This window comes from Dicentrarchus labrax, unplaced genomic scaffold (genome assembly GCF_905237075.1).
Source record: "Dicentrarchus labrax unplaced genomic scaffold, dlabrax2021, whole genome shotgun sequence".
NCBI lineage: Eukaryota > Metazoa > Chordata > Actinopteri > Moronidae > Dicentrarchus > Dicentrarchus labrax.
Window position 1 is genome coordinate 8671937 of NW_026136714.1, and position 19380 is coordinate 8691316.

A 19380-nucleotide genomic window follows, 5' to 3' on the forward strand; every position below is an offset into this window, starting at 1 on the left:
AAAGATAACCTTCTCGCTGTGACCTCCACACATATCTTCCTCTTTTTTGTTTGTAAACAAATTACTGAGCTTTGTACATCTGTGTGTGTGTGTGTGTGTGTGTGTGTGTGTGTGTGTGTGTGTGTGTGTGTGTGTGTGTGTGTGTGTGTGTGTGTGTGTGAGTGTTTGTTTGTGTGTGAGAGAGAGAGATAGAAAAGTGGAGCGAGAGAGAGAGAATGAGCTGATGTCAGGACGGCCTCCAGTCCGCTGAACTCTCTGCGGGGGGACTCCTCTAATGAAGAGCTCTGACTCAGTCACTGATTATGGCCCAGTGCAACATGGGGGCAAAAGGTCAAATACATTCACACATTTCTTTGACACCCCCCCCCCACTGGGGCAATTAGCCCACTGAGAACAAAGCGTGGATACAATGAGCTGGGTCCATCAGGGGGCATTCATTAACTGTAATGATGTTATTGTTGGCCAAAAGAGCGACGGATCACACTCGAGGTATCCAAGTCATCCTCTTTCCTCAGGCCTTCATGCACACACACTGCAGGCCTTGTAGTTAACAGACACTGTCACAGGAGATGCAGAAGAAAAGAAGGGTCTTGCAGGATTTTAAATTTGTTGTTGCAAGACAGAGAGAAAGTGTGTAAGAGGTGTGTGTGTGGGGGGGGGACAGTTGTCCTTGTGCCAAAGCCGGCTTAATGCTTCATACAATAGCTCGAGTGTGGGTGAGGGGATCTTGGCGCTTGAATGTTCTTTACTCTAGAGGGAGAAGAGGTGCCGTTAGGGGCGAGAGCTAGATTTCCTATCCAGAGCCTCTTTTGTAATTGAATGCAGCCATCTACATGAGCCGAGCTCGAGAGAAAACGTCCCCGGCATGTGCGTGTATACACACACTCACACACACACACACACACACACACACACACACACACACACACACACACACACCTCTCTTTGTCTCCGTAGTCTTCCCCATGTGGACTGAAGTGCTCTACAGACGAGTGAAGAGCAGATCAAAGTGTGTGTTCTCCTCTTCTGCTCGAGGTTTATACCGTTATCAAAATGTGGAAGAGTTTTCTGCAATCTAGAGCGCATGCCATAACATTTCAGTCTCAGGTCTTACATGGTTTAAATCCATCTACACTTGTAATCCTCTGAGAAATACCCAGAACCGAAAACAGTGAAATCATGAGCACAGAGGTTGAGGAGGGGGAATTATTCGAGCGGTCTCAATTTACCTTAAACCATGTGTTCTGTGTACTTTTCATACTCCTCCTTTGCCCTCTCTCTCTCCCCTCTTTGGGTAATAACTAAATCCGTTATGCTTTCCTGTCTTAAGTTCCCAAACGTTTATTTTTCTTCGTGACAATAAGCTCTCCATTTTCCTTTCCTGGATCTGCAGTGGATGGAGACAGATCATGACATGTGAGGTTACAAAAAGTGAGGCTGTTTAGGAAGAAAACTGTTCTCCTGCTGCAGGTGCTATTTCATGGCTTCTTTCAGGATAGCACTTGACGTTGACTGTGGCTGCCCGCCACTGAACGGCAAAGACGTGCTTCCCGGTGGCTAATGAGGTGCTGAACCCGGCCTCTTGTTTGTATCAGGAGCACCTGGGCCGACCAGAGCCAGACCAGACCAGACAAAGGAGTCAGTCTAGCATTTCCACAACGGTCTGCCCATTCAAAACATCCAGAACCCAGGGACACAAACTCCCACACTTCATAAAATGAAGGCAAGACAGAATGCGAGCCGAGACTACCCATTCTCTCTGCACAAGGAAACTATTGTTTGTGTTAACACGCCCTCTCTCCCAGGCTTTGCGATTTTATACTCCATAAAGAAACAAGGCAAAAGGAAAGCAACTTGGCAAAGACACAGCATGCGCACTGTTTGTCTCTTGGAAATGTAACAGAGACAAAAGCTGTAACTCTCTCTGGAGATTTCCATTTCTGTCCTCTCTACACCCCATCAACTTTTTGTCAGCTGTCTCTGGCTGAGGGTAAGAAGCTCACCTGGAGGATAGCAACCCACAGAAACAACACAGAGGCAATCTCTGGTGTCTCCCACAGTGAAACAACTTCACACAATCCATAGCACAGTCTGTGTAACCTCCATATTATTGGACTGATGCCATTACATTTAACTCAAAAGGACATATTGACACCTGCAGCCAATTAATGAATATTTGGAAGTTTTATCAGTTGAGAATCGGAAACAAACGTTCTTTCTTTTCCCTTTTTCTTTAGTTGTTTTTCTATTGTTGTCTGGCCAGATCCTCTGAATGCCTTCCACAGGTCATTGTGACAGCATCATGACAATATGAGCATGTAAACAGTTGATACAACCCTACTGCCAGACAGAACAGTAATATTGAACAATTCCTCATTTTGTATACAATGTCTGCACTTGGCATCTACAGTATAGTTAAGATTAAGAGAGAAATTATGGTTATGGTATAAAAAGTCAGTTGCATGTCTGTTACAGAGATGCTTCCCAACCTGAGGTCGCCAAAGCCTTATGTGGGGGACGCAAGGCCATTTTGATTTTAAGGGGTTTACGAAAACTATATAACAGTATTTGTTTCACTTTTGTAAGAAATGTAAATGTAAAGTAAAGTAAAATGTCTGATAGAGCAATGGCCAAGTGTCAGGGACAAGAAAACACTGAATTTGTCAAAAAAGAAGCCTGGTAAGTGTGTATGATTGCTAAAAAATCATAATACAGATGGAGAATTGTATAAAAACTCATCCAAACCTCTCCTTTTACTCTTCTACTAAGTGGTGGTCATCAGTTTACTAAATGATAGAAAAGGGGTCCTTTAAGGAAAAAGGTTACGCAACTCAAACGGCCCGATGCACTGCACACTCATTCACCATGGCAACCTTTCCCACTCTTGTTTACGGATCTTATCGCAAAGACTAGGGGAACCCCCGGTGTCCTGGCAGATTTCCCAACCTGGCTCTCTCCATCTGGCCACCAATCATCCCCCCAGCGTGATTGGCTCCATGTTTCGCTCCCTCTCCACCTCAAGTGTGATTAGCGTTTTGGCACAAAATGGCTGCCGTGGCTCCCAGATTGATGCTACACATTGGTGGTGGTTGAAGCGAGTTTCCCCTCTTTACTCAAGATAAAGCACTATGTAATCCATTATTATGTTTATGGTTATTATTACTAACAATGAATCCTCTCAGCGCTAATGTCAGCAGCATACAGCAACAAACGTTTTAACTGATTCTTCAAACAATTGAATAGATCTTTGTAAGAAGAAGAAGAATATTCCTGTATTGCGTATAATGGAAGTAGAAACCAAATCCAAATCTAAAGATTGCATTTTCATGATCAATAAGTCACTATGTTTCTGTCTCTTTATCTTCTGTTACAGAGGCAGGAAACCAGTTTGCAGCTCAAGAGGCACTAAGGAAACCATCCACGCTACGACGCCCACCTGCACGCACAGGAGAGCCAATCTCTAGTAAGAACTGTGAACATGCTAATACTTTTACTGTGCGACACAATGGCAAAGTTATAGCACACGTTTAAGTGTCACATTCCTGAAGGTAAAGAAAGCAATTTTCTGTTTTTCAGATTGTCTCAATTGTAGTCGGATCACGTCTTTGAGTGACAGACTGAGCTCGCTGGAGGCAAAGGTATGGACTGTACTCATTCAGACACAGTATCCAAATCACTGAGAAATATGTTGTGATTGTTTAATTGCCCACACTTGTTTTATGTCTTCCTGTACAAGGTCCAATTACTCAATGCCCCAGCCTCCGTATCACATCGCCACCTTCAGGGTAAAGGAGGAACTGCACCAGAGGCCTCATTACTGATGGGGGCTGTGCCCGCTCAGGGAGCTCCTGGTGAGCAGGGACCCACAGGTAGGTATATCATACTGTCATGCATGAATAAGTTTTAAGTTAAAAAATACTGCATGTTTCCATTAAATGGAGTCAAGGGTTCTGAGTTGTGATAATTGAGTCAGAAATCACTCTTTGCAGCTCCACAAGCTGCAACTCTTTTTCTGTCCTCTACCTGCTCACCTCATATCCTATTTCCTCCACTGCACATACACTCATTTCCTTTAGCAAAAGTAAGAGCCCAGTTGTCTGTGCTGCTCACTTTCAGCGTTCTGTGGCAGTGTGGAAAGCAAACACTACAGAGCATGAAAGTCCTCTCTCCTGGAGTCGAGCCCAGCACTGGCTGCAGCCAAAAGTTCACTAACCCTGTTGCACTGTCAGAAAAAGTTTAGTGTATCAGTTATATTAGAATGTGTTTCAGCTGGCAGTTTTATGTCTATAAAGCGTATTGTGGGATTGTTAGAAGGGTAAATAAGGTCCACAATATATAGTAGGAAATATTCAGACACAGCCAGTCGGTTTGTGGTGCTCATTGCTGTCTGATGTCTTTTACACCATGTGGCGCCAAAATCAGAAATGTTCAAATCTTACACATATAAGACTCGATAGACGCCGTTATTTGTATCATGACTGAACATAGCAGAACAGTTGTTATAAAATTATAGTGGGCAAATTGCTTTGAAAATGTGCTGAACACATTCAATCTACTCTCAGGATAAACCTTTTTGTGCACTCTGTGAGCTTCCTTCTAGTGCTACCCTCGGGTCAAAGTGCAAAGTATTACTAAATTTGCTGCCCTTATGATCCCAAGGAAATAAACCCATTAGATTTTTATCACTCCATTGCCTTTCCTCTAGCACAGATATATGTTATCTCTATGAATAACTTTTATTATAGTGAACATTGTTGCCCCTAGAGACAACTAGCAAAGCTTTAGTGGGTTCTTCATAATTAACAAAGAAAGCCTTCCTTAAATCACTATAGCCAGACTTCTGTGTTGAACTCATCACTATGGCTCAATTAACAGCAGCATTGGCCTGCTACAATTGAGCCATCATTTTCAAAATCCATTGGCTAAGTCAAAAATAATGAATTGGTCCTTTAAAAACTACCAATCTCTTGCTTTTCTTTCATTAATGAAAATGTATTTTGGAAGTGAAATTTAAATCAGGCCTAACGATGAAATAAACACAGTAATGAGAAGTGGTTTTGTTCTGTTACTTTGACAGAATTTCCAGGTGGTTTGAGCCCAGATTTTTTTCACATCTCAATTAAGCCACCTCTCTGTTTTCATTGCAGGTCCTCAGGGTGAAAAGGGGAGAGATGGGCTTCCTGGCAGAGATGGTAAATTGTAACCATAGTTGCCTTTCAGTTGATGTAAAACATTTAAGATGTAAACCAGTTAAGACTTTGTGATTACTCACGACTGTTTCCTCCTCTTAGGGAAGCCAGGTTCTCGAGGGCTGCCAGGTCCCACTGGGCCTCGGGGGGATATCGGTACAAGGGGCCCATCTGGATCCCCTGGATCGAAGGGATCCCAGGGACCTGCAGGTAAGAGAGGATTGAAAGTAGAAATACAGACAGCTCAGCTGTCAGCAGTTAGCAGACAGTTGTGAGCTGAGAGAAACAAATAAACCTTGTCTTAGTAGGTGTTAACAGTTTGTCAATAAGCATGTTGTAAAGATTTGTGTGTGTCATTGAGAGAAATTCAGGGCAGTTGTGTACTTGCCTGTCCACTTGACCTATTGTCTGTAGAACAAGACATTTGTATGGCTCAGTATTGACCAAAGACCAGTGGAAAAAACTGTGGAAAAAACAGGGAGATCTCCAACAAAAGCCTGACCCGTGATGTTTGTCTTTCTCTTAAACCACTGGGTCAACCACTAGTGGTAAATGTCGGAGCGTTCCAGCAGCCCATGAGTGGTAACTTACTGGAATTTGGGCATTTTGTTGGTTGGCTTTCAAAATGTTTCTATGTTTCAATGTTTCTAAAAGTGCTGTTGCAGTGGGCAGCAAAAGTATTTGTTTTCAGACGACATATAACATGTGTTGCTGCTCATGGTCACCGAACCAGAACAAACAGCGAATCATAAATCTACTCTGTGTATTCAGAGCTCACTGGTTATGTACAAATAATAAATGACCTGTTGGGGGAAATAGTAACTCCACAGGCATCTGTGACTTGAATGATAATAGAGTAAATGGCGGTGTAAGTGTGTCACAACATCTGCTCTCGCTATAGGCTGTTATTCCTCAACTCTGGATCATGAAGGGAGTGCCTCTCCTTTCAGGCAAACGTATGACCCCTGCTCTGTGCCTGCTGCTGGGTAAAGATGAGATTTAGAGCAAAAGTTAAACTACAAACCCACTTTCCGAGAAGCTCCATGTGACTTCAATCTGAAATGAACATGAGCTATATATACACAAATCCCAGGACCTTATGATTTCCATATGCCTGTGGTGTTATTGTTATCTCCATTACTTCACAAGTACCCAAAACCAGTGCTGGGTCTTGCATCCGAAACTATGTTTTCCTTATTGTGCTGATTTTTTTTTTCATTTTAAAGAGAAAGATAAACACAGGACTGGAATGTGTTCAATGTCACAGCAAAAAAGGAGACAAATATGTTTTTTAGCCAGAGATTATGTGGAAGATAGGAGGAAAGTGAACTTGTGATGTTAGGAGAAGGGATATTGTACATTATGATGAGTTCTAATAGGTTTCAGGAGAGTTGTATTGCAAACTTTGACTCATATTTTGACACAGTGTCCCCCGGCTGCTCCAGGGAACCATTATTCTGCAGGAAAAATGAATATTGTTTTCCCCAATATGTCAGATAGACTTTGAAGAGCCACTTTGAACCACTGTGCCGCAGATTGTAACTTATAGTCTCCCCAGTGCAGCCAAAACACAGCCGGTCATGCTGCAGTGTTTACCAAGGCTAAGTGAAAATGGCCCACAGAGGTGTCAAATAAAGGGCTGTAATAACATTACTTTGCAAAGCAGTAATTAGTGGACTGTCATTGTCAGTTGCCTCAGTACATAAACATAGAGGTGGTGAGCCTGGGTCTGTTTCAGGGCAAGAGGTGGTGTTCAGGGGGCAACATTACCTCAGGAGAGTCCAAACAATGAGGTCAGATGTAGTTGTGGTGGTGTTCTCTTTTTCCACCTTTATAAAAAATGTCTTGGGGAGGGAGGAGGGACACTTTCACTGACTGGCCCATGTGGACCTGCTACAGGCTGTTACTGATACACAGCTAGCGGTGAGTATGCAGGGAACATTTAATTTACTATGAACCAGTGCCAGTAATACTTTACAGAGTTTAATGGTGTTTATTTGAGCTTTCCAATGCCCTGGACCATTAAACACCCTCCTCCTGTTAATTACAGAGAAAGTTCATACACTTCACCTCCTCTGTCCAGCTGCTGATTTTATATCGCATGTGCACAGACACAGATATAAGGGCACACACACACACACACACACACACACACACACACACACACACACACACACACTCCTGCCAGACACTATTATGTTGTATCATTCAGCACTTTATCTAATCTATTTCCTCTCTGGTCTTTGTCATAGTTTAACCTCCTATCACCACTTCACCCACAGTCATTTATCATTATCCTCTCCAGAAGAAACTTTAAGATCATATTTTGCTATGACATACATACCACATGTCTGTCACCACAGTGATGTTTCTGTCCTCCCTCCTCTCAGGCCCCCGTGGTCCACCAGGACTCCCAGGAGAGAGGGGCCTACCAGGCCCGCCTGGCCCACCAGGGCCTCCAGCGCCGGCCAGTGCCCACATCCCAGAGCCAGACCACAGTAAGACCCTGGACTTTATCCAGTCACCATGAGTTCCACACCAAATAGTTAAAAGTAGTCTTTGTATTTGTAGTCTTAAAGGTCCAGTGTGTAACTGTAACTGTAACTTTAGTGGTTTTATCTACCACTAAATCCTATACACTGGTCCTTTAAACATTGTTTGATTCTTAAAAGGAAGAATCAATGCAACAGAAACAGTGATATATTTTTTATTTCACACATTCTTCTTCCTTGTCAAAACCTGGCACCCATGATGCAACACGACCTTCAGTCAGAGATGGTGGTGTGTTATGCTACTAGCAGCAAATGTAGATGAGGCACGGGCTGCAGAGGTCTTGGTACACTCACTCCTTTCAAATTCCACCCCAACAGATTTTTTTTTTCATTTTCAAACCTTCAGTCTTCAGCCCCGACTGATGCTGCCTCAAGTGATGTCACTTGAGGCAATTTATCAGACCGTGCAGCTCACTCTGGAGCCACAAAAGGCTCTCTACAACTTTATTCTATGTACAGTAGTATTCCCGAAGATCTGTATACAGACTTTCATATCTAAACTCAGCGCACTTCCCCTTTAATTGTTGTATGCAAAATCAGTTTTCCATGAACATCAGTGCATGTACATAAATTCAATCAAAGCCTTTGTTCTCAGGCAGGGTTGTTTTGTTTTACAGGCTTTTGGTTTGACTCAAGCAGCCTTGCAGACATGTTCTCTCCTGCAGCGTGAGAGCTCTCACAGGTTCTAGGACAAATGATAAACAAAAGAAACAATGAGAATGAAAAACAGACAGGATGGTGGTAATCCTTTAACTGCTACTTGCTCCTTATTGTCTGCCGGCCAAGTAGAACAGAATCAAAGAGTATTAAATGGAGGCAGAGACAGTCTGAGGTCAACACAGACTTCACATGCTGGGATGAGAACCTGTCCATCACTGATGTCACTCAACAACTTCCAGATGTAGGCTGCCGCACAGACAGCTGAGGGGGAGTGCGAGAGACAGATGGAGGCCTGCACCGGCTCTTTCAAGGTCAACACATCGGCAGATTTTATGTGTGGATTCAGTGGTAAAACAAAGAATGCAGCACACAGATTTGTAAAGCACTGGGTTCCTGTGTGGAGAAAGCTGTGGGTACATTGAGGTTGGCATGATGATTTCCGAGACTGTGAGCCATTTATTTCACATCAAAGAAACAGTAGGGGATGTAAGGGGAGGGGCAGGCGGGGGGTTGGGGGGCTCTGTGCTGAGCTTCCTTTGGAAAACACTGGCGTATTTGGCTTTTACATCTGCATCAGGAGGTTGGAATTCCCTTCTGCAGAACAGGAGAGGGTTCCTTAACCGGCAGCCAGAACGTGAAGTAGTGAAGAGGAGTGTGTTCTCAGTAGGAAATGAAGAGAGTGTGCAGAAGTAGACACAGAGAGAGCAGTCCTGTGTTTTGGATGTCACCTCTGTTAGCGGTGTGTAACATTCTGGCAGTTAGAGGATCCGGCTGCTCCTCCTTCTCCTCCTGATTTCCACAAGTCTCATGCTGTGATTGGATCCGTGTTTCCTGTCAGTATAAAATGACTCAATAACCGCACACTTCCTGTATCGCTTGCACGTTCACTACCCTGTTCCTCATGTCCGTCTGTGGACTAATTTAGTTGTAGATGTCCAGATCTTTGTTAGTTTGATGCAATATTACATAACTTTATTGTAATTAATGTGATACATTTATCAACCACTGACACTTTAGTGTAGTTTACTACCCTGTTGAAGTCATTAGGTAAAGTTTGAGTATTGGTTGGAAAACACTGCCCTCTGGAGGTTACGTTGGTGAAATGAAGAGGGCTTTCAGTGCCTGATTTGAGCTTCTCATGCAAAACCATCAGCAACCAAAACAAAAGTAAAATAAGACACACTGAGATGCTTAGAACAGTATTCTTCACTAGTTCATATAAGTGGGCACAACACATTTTGTCACAAACACATTTTGTCACAGTCTTCTCAGGGAGCATTTTCTCTCAGGCTACTTATGACTCATTCACTAAAACTGACCTAACCCTAAACATCTATAAATGTAACCACAATAGAACCATTTAATTGGTGGAGCTTGTTGGAAGTACAGCGTCACCTGAAGTACTACATGCCCACAGTACGAACCTGCATTTACAAAGAGAATAACATTCATGTTATGGCAGTGCACTTTAGATTTGATTGGAAATCATTTTTGAAGCCCATAACTAGAACCAGGTTTGAGTCCCATTAACCCCTTAAAGGCAAAATAAAATCAACAAGATAATTGATGAAGTAATACATACAATGCACTAATACATATGATCTCATACAGTAATAAAAACATGTTTGGATAATGAGACGATTTTCAGTAACGGAAATATATTTTTAGCAGCTTTGTTCCTGTTTGCAGAGTTTTTAGTCATTAGCCAGGAAAGTAGCTTCCATTAAACAAACACAATTTGTTTCAACTTCAGATCGTGGAAAAGACCCCTTCTTCACCAACACTTTCCATGATTCACGAGGGTTGCCTGTTCCAGGACCTGAGGGTCCCCCCGGGCCTATCGGTGAGTGTTTATCTCTATCCATACTGTGTTTACCTCTGTGAGTGACTGTGATTGTGGTGTGTTTTTGTAACTGTATCCCTACACTGAAGATTTCAAATGCTTTTACATGCAAAAGTACAGCAGATGCACACTGTTTGATACTGGATATATCTACTGTAAACGTTTCAACACACACCATTGTATTATTATTGTAAATAATATCAATTTCATTCAGCTGTCCCAATCAGAAGTTATTTGGTCTCTAATTAAAAAAAGATGTTGGTTCAGTTTTAGTGCAGAAATGCTTATTCTAAACCAGGTGACTAAACAAAACATTCCTCACAGTCCCATGTCCACACTGAAAGCTACTCTGAAGATATATAAAGTCATAAACACCTACAGGTGTTGTACATATGTAAGGTTGTAAAACCAGCACCACCTACTCCCAGAAGGTAATGGTACTTGGTGCTAATATTCATCTTTCTATCTATCATGCAGGCCCCCCAGGTCCCAAAGGCCCAGTAGGACCTCCTGGCCCATCAGGACAGAATGTAAGCTCGCTCACAGCATAGTGCTGCACTGCAGTCACTTACTGAGTTTATCACGGTCAGATTTGTTCAGATGATTGTCATTTTGAATTTCCTTTCTAACTCAATACAGGGGAAACCTGGAGTCCCTGGAACGCAGGGGCCTGTTGGGCCAAAGGGAGAACGTGGGGAGAGAGTGAGTACACTCAGAGCTTGATGATATTCAGTAGGTTTTTCTTCATTTACATCCAAACTCTCTGTGACATGCCTTTGGTTTTTTCAGGGTCCTTTAGGTTACCCAGGAGAGAGGGGCTTCAGAGGCGAGCCGGTAAGCCACCTCCACCCTACTGCCTTCAGGATTGTGGAGTAAACGAGTGTATGGGGGGAAACATCAACACATGTCATAGCTGGTTATATTACTGTAAACTACACTAACCAGCAGCACTACAAACAACACTAACCAGTGACAACGCAGTCTGCTCTTTCTGTTGAACTAAACTGCTGCAACGCTTTCATTAATGTTTTGAAGTTGGACTTATTTCTTTCTGTTAATCTTTCTTCACAGGGAACAACAGGTCCAAAGGGAGAGCCAGGAGAGAAGGGCTTGCCGGTAAGAAAGTAGTTGGTGGTAGTTCATAGTTCACACAGTGACACAGGGACTGGACAGGTTTGCTTTTAGTTTGAAGATTAAAAAAACATTTAAGATTCCTTTGATTAAATATTTTCTCTGTGTCTGTCTAACCCTTATTTTTCTTTTACCTCTTTCTCATTTTACAAGAGCAATCTAAATGTAAGATATTTTTATTTATGTCATCACATGTTCACTTTGCAATGCAATGAATCTATTCAGTAATCTAGTTAAAGTCTAACCATGACCCACATCTCAGGCTATGGTTATGATCTTTTTACAATCACCATGTTTATTGCTGTGATTGGCCACAAAGTGGCATTCAGCTGCATCTCTTTTTCTCTCCATACTTTCCTCCCCGTTGATGGTCATAAAGTGTCTGTTTTACATTGTTGTCTCTGTTTGAGTATATGTGATTTTAGCTGTTGATCTGTCTGATTTTCTGTGTGAAACCTTTTGGTGTTAATGTGTTTTTGTTTTTGTTGGTCCTTGGGGTGTGCTCTGGACTGCTGTCCCCTGTCACGACACTGTCCTCTTGACCCTAAAGCTGTCTGACTCCCTCTGCAAGCTACTGTCCCCATGGCTACCTCTCACAGTCACCTTTTCAGCATCTGACTTTGGCATATACATATAAATGTAAATATACAGCATACAATAAACAACGCCATGCACCAGCGCTGACTGAGTGATCAAATGTAGAATATACTAAAAGTCTTCTGGAAACAAATTTATAATCATTTTATTTGAATTGTCAAATCAATTTGTTTGATCATCCAGATTTCAAAATGTTTAAATGAACCACAAAGGAAATGTATATGCCAAATCACTCCATATATGTCAGTGGTGGGTCCTGTTGGGTTTAGAGGTGTTGTGCTCTGATGTGAGTGGAGTGGATACAGCTATCCTCTTTTATCCCACAATGCAACCTTGCATGATTTCATCTTTATGTCCTGCACCACATGAACTTTTATTTTCTGGATGTGAAAGTTGGCTACAAAATGTATCTAATGAATGAAATAACACAGTGCTGTTAAAACAGAAATAAGGCAAAGTGGCTCTAAATTCCCTAAATTGTTCTTAATTGACAACTTACTGCTGTTTAGCAGATATGTTTATCGTATTCACTATCTTAGTTTACTGGTTAGTATGCTATCATTTGCATATTAACATAAGACTTCTTATAAATTAAGATTTTTACCTGACGATGGTGCTAGATGAAAAGTCGGAGCATCACAATATTACAACCTGATTGTGTGTGCTGGATTTAATGGCAGTCCATCCAATAGTTGTTGAAATATTTCATTAAAACCAGAAATGTGAACAACATGCGGATGCTACAGGAAATGGATCACAAAAGTCAGTAGAACAATTAATTCAATAGCTGTTGAAACCTTCCAATCTGAAACAAAGTGGTGGCTTATAATGTGACTCAGTGCAACTTTGCCTTTTTTCTTTAAACATAATGTATGTTCTTGGTTTGTCTTACTAATCAGAGCATTTCATAGTGGGGAATCACTCACCTGGGCACCAAAAGCTTCTGCTACTCTCTGCATGCCTTCTTTTGTGATGGTCTCTGTCTGTTTTACTTTATTTTTGAAGGTATGACTCATGAAGCCATCTCCTTATCCTATAGCAAAAAGACAAATAAATTAGATTTCACTGTAAATCTACAATGGCTTCATTCAGTTAGGCAGCAGTTTGTAACTTTTGTGAACACAGTGTTAAGAATGAGAGCTGTGGAGCTGTAAATACTTGCCTGGCTTAATACCCAAAAGGAATGCAGATGGCATGATCAAATCTAAACCCTGGGAGAGTGTAATCCAGCTGTGTTATGTCACCAACATGAGGCTGGTCTGTAATGTGCATGCTGATGTTGCCCTGCCCAGCATGGCAGAGACTGACTTCATATAGCAGCATGGCCAGAGAATGAGGGATGACAGAATAAAATACAGGGGCCAGATATGTCTGAGAGTGCTGGGCAGATCTGTGGACTGTTTTAACCTTCTAACTGCTGAACTGTATTGAGAAAAAAATAAATGACTTGCATCTTGGCGAGCAGTTCTTTGGCTTGTGCTCCTTACCTTGACGGCTGTATCTATCTTCACAGGGGGACGGAATACATCAGATCAGAGAGGCGCTGAAGATCTTAGCCGAGAGGGTTTTAATCCTTGAGACTATGATCGGTATTCATGGTGAGTAGGAGGCCTGAGGCAGGGTCAGCTTTAGGCTGGGGTCAAAGGTGGGGGGGTGGGGTGGGGGGGGCTCAAACTCCCACCGTACCTCGCTGCTGGGACAGGGAGTGGGAACAGTCGCGAGCATCCCCAGGACTCAGGCTGGTGTTTCCACCCCCCTCACACAGTCCCCCCTGTCACTGCTCTCTGATAGGACATTAGCTTGCAGATGTTCCACGACTTGCAGGCAGACCTTGAGCTTCTGGCTCGCAGGGTGACGCTGCTGGAGGCTATCATCTGGCCAGGTAACGCTGAGACATCCTCACCCACAGCTCTGCCAGGCCCTCACTGACCTTTTTTTGACATCTAGAAAGCGCTGATTGAGTGTTAGAAGCATTAGATTTTCTGATTACCACTTGTGTCTGAACTGCTGAATGTTGATCTAGTCACTGAGGAGTAGATGTCTTTTAGAAATGTATTCTTATGTATGAATTGTGTTGGTTGTAACAATACCAAGATGGTAGTGCAGATATTACTTTAAAGGCCCTGAAAATGTATTTACTCAATCAGCTTCTTACTATGAGAGCTGTGGTCCTACGTGAAACAAAACCTTAACATTATTGGTTATTTCACATGAGATATTTCTGTATTTGTGCATTTTCTTGTGCTCTCCTCACTGGTTTAAAGTGGGTGGGGCTCAGTTGGATTTAGCAACATTTAAATCAAAATCAGATGACAGTTTACTTGTTTTGCGGTGATGTCACCAGCACTGTCAGTCAAATCTGATCAAAACACACCCACGCAGTCCTGCTGAAGCAGATTAGCTGAGTTTTTGAAGGTTAAACTCAACTCAAAAATACCTAAGATTGTTTTTAACTTTAACTGTGATTGTTATTTAGTCATTAAAAAGTAAGATCTGACAGTTTTCAGGGGCTTTAATTTTTTGTATAATAGTCGTGCTTTGTAGGTTAATGGCACCAATGGATGTGAAGTATGTTAGTCCGGCCAGTAGTGCTGCAATGATAAGCCAATAAGACAATTAGTCAAGTTAGAGAAAATAAATCAGCTGCAATTTTGATATTGGATGAACTGTTTAAGTAATTTATGAAGCAAAAATACCAAACAATCACTGGTTTTGGCTTCTTAAAAGCGATGATTTGCTGCTGAATTTGAAGACATTTTATTAAAAATAATAGTATATTTTAATAATTACTAAAATATCATAATAAAATTGACACATTTATTGATAATTGACATAATTGTTGCAGCCCTACTAGCCAGATGCTCCTCCTTTACAGCAGAATCAAGTAAAAAAGGTTAAGTTAAATCCTTTAAACATTCTGTTAGTTGATTTTAACATAAAGAAAAACCCACTCCTGACACCTCCATGTTAGCAGCTACAACCAGAGTAGATTTGGATTAGGACACAGAGTGCAGATGTCCACACACACTGATGGACAGGGAGGCCCCGTTCCAACTGCTGTCTTTCTTCAACAGAGCCTGATCTAGGGTCTGGGGATGAACCGTTTGGCACAGCCTCCCCTAGTTTCTACAGAGATAAGCGAGCAGGTGCGCTTCCATATCGACTTGCTTCTCCTCAGTCCTCCAACACCAAGGTTCGAGGGAAGTAGCCCCCCCACCCCCCTCCGCTCACCCTGAGGATCACAGGCTGGGTTGACTCCCCCTCCTATAGGTCTCATCGGCAACAGATTTAGACCTTATCTGATACCCTCTTTGGGTTTTAAATCAGATTTAGGATGGGGGACACCTCAGGGAAACTCCACTGATACTCCACAATGTCCTCCTCCATCTGGACCTGAGAACTAGTTTGACCCCACCTTCCCCCTCAACCATCACCATAACCAAACACTTAACATAACACACCCAGCAGCTCCTTCTGTGTCTCATTTCTTTGGCTACAGAAGAACTAAAGCCTCAGAATAAGATGTTCATGTTTGAAAAAAAGGAAAATCTGAACCTTCTGTGGTGCTCGTCGAGCTACAAACAGTTCTGGACAATAAGGGTCATTTAGAGTAATCAATTGAAGGAGGAAATCAGATGTGAGGAAATAGACTGGATTTGAGTTTGTATTGCTTTCATAATGTAACTGCAATCTGAAGAGATTCCACTATTTAAGTATATTGCGCATGTACAGTTTGCAGGACACAAGTACACAAACCAACCTCTTCTTCTAGTATTAATTTTGTTATACTTCTATCATATTGTTTAACTCAATGTTATATAGTGCACTAAAAAGATGAAGTCATCTCCACTCAAACTGAGATATGTGTTGCTAACAGTGATTTGTAGTTTTCTGGTGTGAGTGTTTTTCCCCCCATAAAGCGCAGGCTGATAAATAATAGTATATTAACATTTAATCTGTGCAAAAAAAGCACAAATAATTGTATTTGGGTTTGTTATCATTGCATATCATTGAAAACTGTCATGAATTAAAAAAAAAAACATATGAAATAAATACAAAATAAATGTTGACATGAAAACTGCAGACTGTCCATTTCTAGATATTTAACTCACACAAAGGAAACAGCAAAACTGTTAATGGAACTTGAACATATTTTTACCACTGTTGTGTTGGTAAACTGCTTAAACTGTCTGATGAAAAGACTTGATAATTGTTTTTTCATCTTATATCAAACTTATTGTGAAACTATTTAAATCGATCAACTGTAGTTTATTTTGTATGCTGTTGTGTAACCATTTCATATTTCAAACCTCTTTTTTTTCTTGCAAATGTGTCATTGTGTTAAGATAATCCTGTCTAGATGATCGGTGTAATAAAATGATGTTCATTGTTTTTTAAACATGTCACCTCTCTTCATTTGTGTTACAACAGTATTTATTAAACATGATTACAATAAATGACATCCTCTCTCTCTCTCTCCGATGTACATTTCATGATACAGAAACTGCCCCCAAAGCAGTCAATTTTGCATCTACACTTGGTTAGTCTGGAAAAAGAGCAACTCAAGTCTTTCCTGCCACTTTTCCCACAGGAATTGTGATCATTAAAATAGCTCTACAAGTAGCCCATAGGGAAAATCTAATATTAAAGCTCAGCAAAACCCAAGCATAATGTATGTCCAGTATAGTGCACAAAAGCAAACACTGTCTCAGTCCAGGAGAGGAAGCTCATCTAGGTGCTCTGCGGTGGCGGAGGGCTCTTTCCTTTCGACACCACCACAGTCTGTTCTCCGACGCTGTCGTCAATGAGCAGAGAAATGGCGCCATCTAGCTGTTTAGAGGCCGCTAGTGCTACTACAGCTTTCTCTGTGGGGAAGCCCATCCTCTCCAGCTGCTGGAGTCTGGGAGGAAAAATGTTGGAAACTGTGAATGAGTTCCTGATATATAATAAAACCTATATGGGAAATCATGTGCAGAGTTTTAAGTTAAAAAAAACCCCCAAACATATCCACCCATTCACAGAAAATACAATATGACATTAGATTATTACTAACCGCAGAGAGGAAACTGATGATTTGGACACCTCCACTTTTGCACTGGGGTCGTCAGGAGCATCCTGTAACGACGCCAGTATCCCTGCCCTTAGCATTTGTTCCTCCAACACCTCGGCCTCAGACTGTGCAGCAGACTCTCTTATTATCCAGGCAGGCACTGGATCCACCCACTGGTGGTGGTTTAAAGCAGCGGGATCCCTCATGGGGGCAGCAGCTGCCTGATCTACAGGCATTCTCTGAGGAGGTGAACTAGATCTGTGACAACAGATGAAGCTAAAATTATGAAATCTGTCACTGTCATGCATGCAGGTGGTAAGTTTGAATATTCAGTGAGACTTGAAATAAGATGAATCACACCTCTGTGAGGTAGTGTGGGTGGGCAATCTGAACCGGGCTGAAGTAGGAACATATGCCCAATCAGGGATAAAATCCAAGACCCTCGTCTCCTCCAGCTCCTGTAACGTCCCAATGAAGGGCTGATTATCTGAGAGGTATATTAAGTGTTATTTTTTAAAACAAAAGACTTAAGCATTGTGTTATTTATAAGGAAATACACTTTATTATAGATTTGGTGGGGGGAGACTATGGGTCAGCTAGATTATTACATTTTAAATGTTGTGATTTTTGCCTGAAGGCCTAAAATGAAAAAATACTGATTAAATACAGCAAAAAAGGGACCACTGCTCCAAGTTGCAATAACATGTGTTGCCTTTTAACAGCCCAGCACACTTTACAAAGGCGTTCTCAATGACTGTGGCTGATTAGACATTAGAAGTTAGACTGAAGCTGAGCAGCTCAGAATTACATAATGTCACTAGTTTCTATGTACTAATGAGAATGAAAAAGGTGTTAGTTGTCTTAAAGCCTTAAAGTTCAACAACACTAACGGGAAAGTGAGATATATGTAAGGTTAGCGCACACCGTAACAGTCCTCTGTAGGTCTAATCAAGCAAAATAAATACAACCTCTGTGTGGGTTAACAATGGGTGTTTAGGGGGCATCAAAACTAAGATACACTCACATTTGCTTTTGTTGGAGAATGTGTTTTTGTACATGCATCAAATGACTGTGTACACAGGGAAGGATACAGTTGTGTCCGATGCATATTGCGCAGAAGTGAAGCAGGGCAGGTGTCCCGGGCAGCAGCAGCAGACCAATCAGCAGAAGAAGCCAGGGGAGAAACCAGACTGGCAAACACCTCAGCAGCCTCCTCTGTGTCACCTGACGACACTGCGCTGTGAACAGAGCCAGCTGGATGGCAGAGTAACCACTGATCCGACTTGCCTCGCCTCCACCGACAAAGAGGACCAGGGTGTAAATGAGAGGTAATATGGTCATTGTCAGGATGGAGAGGGCGAGGAAGGCGACTGTCCCCCAGCGACGCTCCTGACACCGTCCAACCAGCAGCAGGAGAGCCACACTGACCAGCAGAGAGGGCAGCTCATCATGACTGAAAGCATACAGGAACACATCTGAGGGGGGGGAGAGAAAAATGCATTATGTACACTAAAATATCCCATTTTTACACGTAAAGCCATGCATTGTAAAGCACAGTTACCTCTGACCCTTGGGAAGTCTCCACCTGGACCTATGCTGAGACTTGCCTGTATGCTCCCAGTGTACAACAGCAGCATGAGGGTTATCAATAAAGATGTTCCCAGACAGAAGCCAGGGCGATCTGATCGAAACCAAAACCATCCTGACAATATACGATCAAGCATTATTTAGGATTATCTGTAGTTTCCACACTCACTTGTCCTTTTGCTGCATAATTATGGTAAACAAGCATCTGTTTGTGCTCCTAACAAGCACAACGACAGGTATATAACCCTGTTCTGACTATATTAAGAGTGGGAGCAGGGGTAGTGAGTGGCTGCAAAATCCCCTATGAGTTTAACTGCTGTTGTAAAATCACTATGCCCTTAATTTTCGAGAAATAAACGTGTTTATTTAAGACAAATCCCGGCGTGAAAACATTTAGAGCTCAGTGGACGTCTACTTCCGCAAGTCAAGTCGTCTTACTCGGTGTGTTTACTGGTAGTTGGAAAACTGTAGAGCAGCTTCAGCGCCACCTGCTGGACAGACTGCCAGCTTACATTTAACCAGAGGTGGACAAAACAATACATTTCTAACAATACTGATATTATTTATTACTTATTTCTTTAAGTAATTTATTCTGCTAGATTTATGCTTTATATGTTAGTAAATTTAATATGTTTGGGTTTAGGACGGTTGGTCACACAAAAAAAAGCAACATGAAGATATAAACTTTTGGTTCTTGTGGTGGGCATAACTCTTAATTTTCCAGAGATGGAAGAAGTATCAAAATAAAAAAGTATTAATACCACACTGTCA

General features: G+C 42.0%; 2 protein-coding genes across 5 annotated transcripts in view; one reads left to right on the forward strand and one right to left on the reverse strand.

Moving 5' to 3' along the window:
• emid1 (EMI domain containing 1) overlaps positions 1–16371 on the forward strand; it is a 54815-nt gene extending 38444 nt beyond the window's left edge. Inside the window, exons 4-16 of one of the 4 annotated variants that reach the window (XM_051422922.1) lie at positions 3374–3463; positions 3577–3638; positions 3737–3869; positions 5148–5192; positions 5292–5399; positions 7580–7687; positions 10155–10244; positions 10722–10774; positions 10884–10946; positions 11034–11078; positions 11316–11360; positions 13764–13854; positions 15047–16371. In XM_051422922.1, the coding sequence (XP_051278882.1) occupies positions 3374–3463; positions 3577–3638; positions 3737–3869; positions 5148–5192; positions 5292–5399; positions 7580–7687; positions 10155–10244; positions 10722–10774; positions 10884–10946; positions 11034–11078; positions 11316–11360; positions 13764–13854; positions 15047–15180 (1067 nt within the window). In that variant the 3' untranslated portion in view covers positions 15181–16371. The other 3 variants (XM_051422923.1, XM_051422924.1, XM_051422925.1) reach the window with 3 other exon arrangements.
• A 17-nt stretch (positions 16372–16388) lies between these two features.
• On the reverse strand, positions 16389–19038 carry rhbdd3 (rhomboid domain containing 3). The gene is made up of 5 exons (XM_051422926.1): positions 18584–19038; positions 18114–18497; positions 17383–17509; positions 17026–17280; positions 16389–16872 (listed from the first exon to the last, which is right to left on the reverse strand). Exons 1-5 carry the CDS (start codon positions 18744–18746, stop codon positions 16704–16706), a joined length of 1098 nt encoding a protein of 365 aa, XP_051278886.1. The 5' UTR covers positions 18747–19038; the 3' UTR covers positions 16389–16703.
• Positions 19039–19380: the final 342 nt, after the last annotated feature.